Source organism: Ctenocephalides felis, unplaced genomic scaffold, assembly GCF_003426905.1.
Source record: "Ctenocephalides felis isolate EL2017-DRISC unplaced genomic scaffold, ASM342690v1 CF-g0.4_SCAFFOLD_01604, whole genome shotgun sequence".
Classification (NCBI taxonomy): Eukaryota; Metazoa; Arthropoda; class Insecta; order Siphonaptera; family Pulicidae; genus Ctenocephalides; species Ctenocephalides felis.
Window position 1 is genome coordinate 4,743,038 of NW_020537758.1, and position 10,116 is coordinate 4,753,153.

Below are 10,116 nucleotides of genomic sequence, written 5' to 3' on the forward strand. Positions count from 1 at the left end.
ATAAAAATAAAAAAATATTCATATAGGCTTATAGATAATTGAATAAACTTTAATATTGTCTAATATTATAATACTCTACAGCAACTCGGTATACTTTAAATTTGTAACTAAACGTAGACAATTTCTATGAGCGCGTGGAACGTGCATATGTTTAATATATTTATTTATTTATTTATTTATTTATATGTTTAATATATTGTTTATAACTTTTGAAAAGTTTGTTGGATTTGCATGATATATAAGACAAAATTGTTCATAATTAAGCACCTGACAAATTGTTTTAACAATACAAGACTCTAGAACAACTCTGTGTACTCTAAAATCGACGCCAAAATTGTATATAATTTTGATGGCTTTACTCTCCAAGCATTTATAGTGCTGTAGGAGGTGCATTTATTTAGTATATATTTTGTAACTTTTAAACTGTTTGTGCAATGCAAGTGAAATACTTGGCAAATTTGCAAATTTGCAAATTTGCAAATTTGCACAAAATTAAATAGTCTTTAATATTGTCTAATATACTATGACCTTACAACAACTCGGTATACACTAAAATCGATGTTGAATGTTACAATACGATTGGGATGTCTTTGCGCATTTTTGCAACGACTCTGATCGATTTTTGGTTGTTTTAATCAATTTTTACATCCATCAACGTTTTAATTAACTATTGCAAGCATTACGTAATTATTTTATTAAAGATTTAATTTTTCTTTATTATTTTTTATTATTTTTTTCGCAGAGATCGCACATTTCTGGTCTCGTCGGAATGGAATTGTATCTCAAGCACGACCATATGCAGTATACGGGCAGGTTTGTATGAACGTTTTGTGTTTTGGTTTAGTTTTTGGTTGATGGCACAAATTATTGTTCGAAACGTTATATAGCGTGATATGAGGTTTGAAAGTATGATAAATTTTACACATTTTGGTGTAATTATATGTGTATGTGTTCGTACAAATATTTGGTGTGAATTGGGTCTGAAAGTTGATGAACGTTTTATGGTGTATTTAAGTTTCAGTCCATATTTTTTTTTGGTTTTTGACACATAGTTCTAAATTTTGTTAGAAAAGTTATATAATATTATATAAAATATTAAAGTTTATAAAATTGCGCAAACTTTGATATCATTTGATATGTATATGTTAATATAAAAGTTTTGTGAAAAATGCGCCTGAAAGTTAAGGTACGCCTGAAAGTTAAGGTACGTTGTTTTAAGTATATTCAACTTTTGCCTTGTGCTTTATATTTTAGTCGATGGCACAAATTATTGTTCGAAACGTTATATGGTGTAGTATATCGTTTGAAAGTATGTTAAATTATGCATATTTTGGTATATTTTAACATCTATATCTTGGTATAAAAATGTAGGGAAAAATACGCCTTAAAGTTGATGTACGTTTTTAGATGAATTTAACTTCTTGCAGTCCAAGTATTTTTTTGGTTTTTGATTAATAGTTAAAAATTTTGTAAAAAAAGTTATATTTGGTTGTCAAATATCTCCCTTCCGCTTTTTTGCTCTTGGTTTATAATACAAAAAGGCGGAAGGGAGATATTTGACAACCTTAATGCTATATATTATATAAAAGTCTATTCAATTGCGCAAAGTTTGACATCATTTGATATGTACATGTTAATATAAAATTTTTGTGAAAAATGCATCTAAAACTTGATGCAAATTTCGCGTAGCATTCAACTTACTGTTTTTATTTTAGTTTTTGACGAATTATTTCAAATTTTGTTAGAAACATTATGTGAATTTAAATACGACTTGAAAGTATATTAAATGATGCTAATTACAACATAATTTAATATATTTATAGATATACAAAAAAAATCTAGAAAATGCGCCTGAAAGTCATAGTATATTTTACGCTGCATTCAAGGCGAAAGAAATACACTTTGTTAGTTTTTTACTAATAGTTTCAAATTTTGTTAGAAAAGTTATACAATGTTATATATTATACAAAAGTCTATTAAATCACGCAAATTCTGACATATTAAAAAAAAAATTACGTACTTATAAACGTTTTTCAGAAAATACGTCTGAAAGTTAAGGTACGCTTTTGGCAACTCCAATTTTCGCTTCTTACATTCCACGTCCCTTTACTAACTTTTATCAATTTTTTCTATATGACAATTTTATTTCCCAGTTTCAAAGAAAGAGGGGCAAGTTACGCAATTTCCCAGCTGACAGATTGCCAGAAAAAAATTGGAATTGTGGCAGCATCTGCTGGAAATCATGCCCAAGCAGTCAGCTATCATGGCCTAAAGGTGGAAATGCCTGTGGCAGTTGTTATGCCAACAATTGCACCGGTTATGAAGATACAAAAGTGTAAAAATTTAAAGGTAATAAAAGACTTAGTACATCAAAAGAAAAAAGTTATTTAAATGAACTAAATATAATAAAATCATTTCTAAGGCTGAAGTTTTCGTCCAAGGTAAAGACATGGGCGAAGCTAAAAGAATTGCCCAAGAAATGTCGATGGAAAAGGGTTACGCCTACGTCAATGGGTAAATAATAAATTAAATATTGTAGATTATTTAATTTAGCACAAATTTCCAAAATATCCCAGTAAATTTAGACAAACGGTTCACTATGATTTTTATCTTTTTTTTTCAAGTTTCGATCACCCCCATATCATTGCTGGCCAAGGATCCATCGCCATAGAAATTATGGAGCAGATGAAGGAAGTGGATGCAATTGTTGTTCCAGTTGGAGGTGGAAGTATTATTGCAGGAGTTTGTGCTTATATGAGCAAAGCTAATCCCAAGTGCAAAATTATTGTAAGTAGAAAAAAAATCATAAATTTCTAACAAAATTTGAAACTATACGCAAAAAACTAATAAAGTGCATTTCTTTCGATTTGAATGCACCAAAAAACATACTTCCACTTTTAAGCGCATTTTCTACAAAACTTTTATATCGGATAAGATATACTAAAATATGTTAAAATTTGCGTAATTATATATACTTTCAAAATTGATATAAATTCATACAACGATTCTAACAAAATTTAAAACTATTAGTCAAAAACCAAAATAAAAACATACTTAAGTAAGTTGGATGCACTATAAAATGTGTATCAAGTTTTAGATGCATTTTCTACCAAAATTTTGTATTAACATATACATATTATATCATGCTAAAATTTGCATAATTTATTAAGCTCCTGAATAACAAATTGTATTGTTGTAATTTTTTAACAAAAATACAAATTATCAAAAAGAGTGCTCTTATTTCAACTTGAAATGCATCAAAAAACATTCATCAATTTTTAGACTAGATAAATAGTTTAGATTTGCTGTAAGACTAGTAAAATATTTTAGATTTACTGAATGATGACACACATCAAGGGTCGAAACGTATAATTGATAAAAAATTATTTTCTTTTAACCTTCTTTTTAGATTAATTTATGAAACCAAAAATAGTATGTATAATAACAATAATGCAAATATTGTGTCTGTTCTTTGTTTGTGGGATCATTTTTTTTCCATCAGTGAGAAATCAAAAGGGTTTTGTGTATCTTTTTTACCTTTATTTTTATTTTCAATCAAGACTTGTAAAGTCTTATAATACAAAACTGCTGCTTAGGTAATAAAAATAACAATCAAATAAAGTAAATATATATGTATATAACATAAGAAGTAATAATAATTAAGAAACTAAAGAAAAATTATAAAATGAAGTAAGAAATAAAAATATAAATGAAACAAAAATTTTGTATCTATCTTGAATTATTTTTTATGAATGTAAACGCTTGATCAAATTGATCAATATTTATCTATTTATTTATTTTCCAGGGTGTGGAGTCAGAAAAGTGTCCAGGAATGACAGAAGCCATAAAAATGGGCAAACCAAGTCCAGTGGAGTCTTTTCCCAGTTTGGCAGATGGCCTGGCTGTTCCTGTAGTCGGGTAAGTGGACACATTAATTTTTTTTCGAAAATCACAAGGCTTGGGCAATGATAATTTTCAGATCATTCAGAACATTTCTCTTCAAAACATTTTTAGACACCCTAAAATAATTGCAGACGATCGAGAACATTTTTACAACAATCGAGCAATCGAGACAATCGAGAACACCATCAAACCACATAAAACATTTTTAGACTCTCCAAAGCATTTTTAGACTCCTTAAAATAATTTCAGACTAACCAGAATATTTTCAGATCATCTAGAAAACATTGTCAGATCATTTCAAACATTTTATAGACTCTCCAAAACATTTTTAGACTCCTAAAATAATTTCAGACGTTCCAGAACATTTTTAGTTCATCTAGATAACATTGCCAAGCATCTAAAACATTTTTGGACTTCCTAAAATAACTTCAGACTAATCAGAATATTTTTAGATCATCTAGAAAGCATTGTCAAAGCATCTAAAACATTTTTAGACACTCCAAAATATTTTTAGGCACTCTAAAATAATTTCAGACGATCGAAAACATTTTTAGATCATCTATAGAACATTGTCAAATCATGTAAAACATTTTCAGACTTTCCAAAGCATTTTTAGACTCCTTAAAATAATTTCAGCCGATCCAGAACATCTTTAGACCATCTAGAAAACATTGCCAGATCATCTAAAACATTTTGAGGTTCTCCAAAATATTTTTGAACTTCGTAAAATAATTATAGACGATCCAGAAAATTTTTAGATCATCTAGAGAACATTGCTAAATAATCTGAAACATTTTCAGGCTCTCCAAAACATTTTCAGACACCCTAAAATAATTGCAGACTAACCAGAACATTTTTAGATCATCTAGAGAACATTGCCAAACTATTTTTAGACCTTCCAAAACATTTTTAGACGTCCTAAAACAATTGCAGACAATCCAGAAAATTTTAGATCGTCTAGAGAACATTGTCAAATCATGTAAAACATTTTCAGGCTTTTCAAAACATTCTTAGACTCCTTATAATAATTGCAGATGATCCGGAACATTTTTAGATCATCTAGAAAGCATTCTTAGACAATCTAAAACATTTTCAGACTCTCCAAAATATTTTTAGACTCCTTAAAATATTTTTAGACAATTCAAAATATTTTCAGATCATTTGGAGAACATTATCAAAGCATCTAAAACATTTTGAGGCTCTCCAGAACAATTTTAGATTCCTTAAATTAATTTCAGACGATCCAGAATATTTTTGGATCATCTAGAGAAATTTGTCAAACCATCTAAAACATCTTCAGGCCCCCTAAAATAAAACCAGACCATCCAGAAGAGGGAATTCTCACTTCAATAAATATACTGTCAAACTTCGTTTAAATGACCATTGTATTGCTAGATTTCTGGCGATATAATAGAAACTTAATAAAAAAAAAAATTTCAGAATCTCCTACACATTTTCTGACTCCCTAAAAAAATTTCAGGATAACCAGAACATTTTTAGACTTCCTATAATAATTTCAAATGTTCCAAAACATTTTTCAGATCAGCTAGAATGCATTGTCAAATCATGCAAAACATTTTCTGACTCGTCAAAACATTTTCTGTGAAATAATTTCTGACCATCTACGAGAATGACCATTATATTTCTAGATTTCTAGGCAATTTATTATAAACAAGGTCTTTTTTCCCTGACCAAATAAAAGTATAAAAACATTTCTATTCTAGTTACAACTCTTTTGCAACTGCCTCCCCCCACATTTACAAAATGATAGTCATAAGAGAGGAATACATTTCCCTGGCCATGATGAGGCTTGTGGAACTCGAAAAAACGGTCGTGGAGGGTGCTGGGGCTTCCGCCTTGGCGGCCATTTTAACAGGAGAATTGGACGAGTTCAGATGCAAAAAGTAAAAAACAAAAAAATGTCCTGAAAATACTTAGATGTGACCTTTCAATGGATTTTTAGGGTTTGCTGCGTCTTGACCGGCGGCAACGTGGACACCACATTTTTGGGCAGAGCCTTGGAAAGAGGTTTGGCCTCCGATGGACGATTATTAAAGTGAGTACAAAAAATATATATTTATTTTGTACATTTCGACGCTCAATGTGTGCCATCATTCAGACGTTCCTTATTCGTTTTGTACGTTTTGACACTACATGTGTGTCATCCGCGTTTTACACTCCTAGATTCCTAAATTTTTCGTAAACAAACTCTTGTATAACCTTCATTATTATGTACGTTTCGGCGCTGAATGTATGCCATCATCTATTTGTAAATTTAATTCTGACAAATTATATAAAACGTTTTCATAAAATTAACAGAAAACTACTCTACACGTTTCGACACTGAATTTCAGCATTCTAAAGATGTTTACGTTTCGGCCCAGGGTATGTGCCATCAAATCAACAGTTCCAAAGATGTCTAATTATAATGATTTTTATGATGTACGTTTCGACCCCGAATGTGTGTCATCTTTTTAAACTTCCCGTAGGGTAGTTATAGTAATAAGCCGAAAATCGAAAATGAAATTTTTTTTATTTCTCGACGTTTTGAAGGTTTCTGAACATTTTTAAGGGGCATACCTCAGAAACTAAATGGATGTGTGTGTGTAATTTGAATAGTTTAAAAAACATTCGATCCCTATTGATAGGGAGATATGCTGATTAGTTTTTGGCAAAGGCAGGTCTAGCCGTTACGGAGATACGGAGCAAAGAGTGCAGAAAATTGAAATCGAGTTTTTGAGGTTACGGAGCATCCGATTTGAATGATCTAAAAAACATTCAATTTGTAATTATTGGGAGAAAAGAGGTGATTAGTTTTTGGCAAAGGCAGTTCCCACAATTTCGAAGATACAGAGCTAAATGTGCAAAAAGTGGAAGTTATTGAGAGAATTAAGCGTCCGATTTGAATGATCTAAAAAACTTTGTGCTCGTATTGACAAAACAATTGTTTTTGAGGATAAAAAATTATTACATCTTTTTTCATTTTCCCAAAAATTTTTTTGTAATTTTGGATTGAAAATTAAAAAAATTCATAAAATTACCCAGGCTAAGCACAGTCTAAGCGCCACTCAGGTACATATGTTTACCCAAGTGCGTTTAGACTGTTTATGTCCTGGAGCACTTTTCCAATTTTGTGAAAAAACTATTGAAAAATGTTAAAATGCCGCCAAGCCAAGCACAGTATAAGTGAAAATGTCGCACAGAATTATTTGCAAATGCGTTTAGACTGTGACTATACGGGAGCACTTTTTTAATATTGTGTAAATTAGGCAACTATTTTTTTTTTGAAATTGAATTTGAAATGAAATGACGATTGTTAATGTAATAATTGATTTATGATTTACATTTGATTTGCTAAGATATAACGAACAAGATAGCAAAAATAATGAAAGTTACAGTATTTGTAATAATATATTTGAGAACGTTTAAAATTTCTCGAATATTTCATTACGGTACGGGAAGTACCAGCAATTTGCCTTAAGGCACGATGCCATACACCACTAGTTATATATTGCGTTTCGACCCTTAATGTGTGTCATCTTTTTTTTAATTTTAGGTTCAAAGTTACAATAGCCGACAAACCCGGTGCCCTGGCCGATTTGTGTGCAAAAGTGTCCGCCACTGGTGTCTCCATGAAGAAAATTCTTCAGGAGAAAACTTGGGTCAACGCCGATATGTTCCAAGTCCAAGTAATAGAAAATAATATCGATAAAAAATATAATCGATTTATTAATCGATTATATAATCATTGTTCTGGTAATAATTATTTATTTTTATTTATAATTATTTATTTATATATAATTATTTCAGATAAAAATGATTGTGGAGACTCTGGGTGTGGACCACTCTAAAGAACTGCGCGATGTTTTGGTAAAATGTTTTGATATATATATATATATATATATATATATATATATATAAAATTTGAAAGTATATAAAATTTTTAAATTTTGGCATAAGTTAATATATTTATACTGATTTTGTAGGAAATGCGCCTAAAAGTGGAAGTATGTTTTTTGGTGCAATCAAATCAAAAAAATGAAAAATTTCAAAATCGAAAAGAATAATTTCAAATTTTATTAGAAATGTTGTATGAATTTATATATAGATTGAAAGTACATTAAATTACGCAAATTTTAGCACAATTTAATATATCTATACTGATATAAAAGTTTTCTACGTTTTTGCATCTAAAAGTGCAAGTATGTTTTTTGGTGCATTCAAACCGAAAGAAATGCAAAAAAATGCTTTATTCTATTAAACGTTTCGACACTTAATGTGTGTCATCATTTAGTAATCTAACCAGGAAAAACACAAAAATATATATAAAATTTATTAAACACTAAAATATACTATTACTCATTTAAAAGAACTCTTAATTTTCTCTCTTCTTTTCAAAAGTTCTTTTGCACAAGTTTAGTGTTTTTTAAAGTTTTTCCTGGTTTGATTACTGAATGATGACACATATTAAGTGTCGAAACGTTTGTTAGAATAAAGAGTTTTTCTATTTTAACATTTTTTTTAAATTCGACGATTGGGCTTCATTCAATATCATATTAAAGAATTCTTTACCTCAGATAACCCTCTTTCAACATTATTTACTAAATTAAAATCTAAATTCAATCCGAAAATTTTAGGTAATTTAGTATACAAATTAAATTGTATAAATTGCCAAGGGTTTTACGTTGGCGAAACTAGTCAAAATCTACACAAAAAAATCTCTCAGCATTGAAATAATTTAAAAAATAAGAATGAGTATAAAACAATGCTCATAGAACACATAAATAACCTTCAGCATAACAATGATTTCATAAACCCGGGTATATTATATTTTGAAACCAATATATTTAAAAGAAAATTTAGTGCAGATTGTCTAATATTAAACAATAAAGCAATCGACAAGAGACTTGACAGCTATTCGCTCTGTAATGATTACAAGATATTTCTCGACTATTTTTCAAACAATATTATTACTGAATGAAACGTGTCCCTTTTTTATTACTTTCCGAAACTATATGTTTTTACTAGTTTGCACATTTTTAAAAAATCCTTGTAAACACATACATTCAGCGTTTAGACTTTAACAACTGTGCACATAGTTGTATGTATATATATATATATATATATATATATATATATATATATATATATATATATATAGAAGTTAGTTTTGATGTTGAGAAATATGAGTAAGTTCTTCAAGGGCAATACATCAAATAAAAGGCAAAGATTTAGAAGTTAATCTTTATTTTTCACAAATTTCTCAAATATTTTGCTATGCTCTGTTCAACAAAAACAAAAAAACAAGTTATTGTATATATGATAGTGCAAAATTATGTGCCATACGCTAGTTACTGATTTAAGACCATATTTATATCCACTGATGACGACATAAAATCCTATGTCGAAACGTTTGGAAAAAATTAAAGATTAACTTCTAAATCTTTGGCCTTTTATTTGATGTATTGCCCTTGAAGAACTTACTCATATTTCTCAACATCAAAACTAACTTCCTTAACATATATATATATATATATATATATATATATATATATATATATATAATTATATCTACATCTATCTTTTACCTCAGGTGAAGGACTACAAGAACGTCTTCTTCAACGACAGTCCAGTGGCGGTGACCAGCGAGATGAGCCTGCCAGGTCTGGCCATTGGCCAGGCCTCGAAGAAACCCTTTGACTGCAACGACCCGAACAATAACCAGGGCCAGGGCCAAGGCGGAGGCAGCGCCAACGAGAGAGAGACGGTCCTGGGGCACATTAGCAACGTCTGCGACTGTTCTAACAAATAATAGAAAGATAATGGAGTGTTAGTGTAAATTGTAAATTTGAGGATAATGTAAGTGTTGGATAATATATTTATGTTAAATATTTGTTAGAGTTTGTTAAGTGTTAAGTAAATTGTATGTGTAAAATACTGTCCTATTTTCACCCTCCTATTTTTTGTATTAGTCATTTAAATAATTTCATCGTTTTTCAATCGGTTTAGTAACTGAAAAACTACGATCTTGGTAAATGCTTTTCAATTTATTTCTGTTTTGTTATTTTTTCCTAAACGTTTGCTAGATAAATGATGGCACATATTTATCGCCGAAACGTACAAAATAAATATTGTTGAAGAACATTTGACTATAATGCTGAAAATATATCCTAGAATATGCACTTGTTTAGTGTAAAAACGTAATGAACCAAA

At 29.6% G+C, this 10,116-nt stretch overlaps 1 protein-coding gene across 1 annotated transcript; it reads left to right on the forward strand.

Annotated features, from left to right (window-relative positions):
• The first annotated feature begins 772 nt into the window (after positions 1-772).
• On the forward strand, positions 773-9,715 carry LOC113372894 (L-threonine ammonia-lyase-like). Its single transcript, XM_026613230.1, has 10 exons — positions 773-813; positions 2,154-2,349; positions 2,423-2,514; positions 2,625-2,787; positions 3,806-3,918; positions 5,628-5,807; positions 5,867-5,959; positions 7,460-7,592; positions 7,714-7,773; positions 9,497-9,715. The coding sequence occupies exons 1-10, from the start codon at positions 797-799 to the stop codon at positions 9,713-9,715; spliced, it is 1,266 nt and encodes a 421-aa protein (XP_026469015.1). The 5' UTR covers positions 773-796.
• The last annotated feature ends 401 nt before the right edge of the window (positions 9,716-10,116 follow it).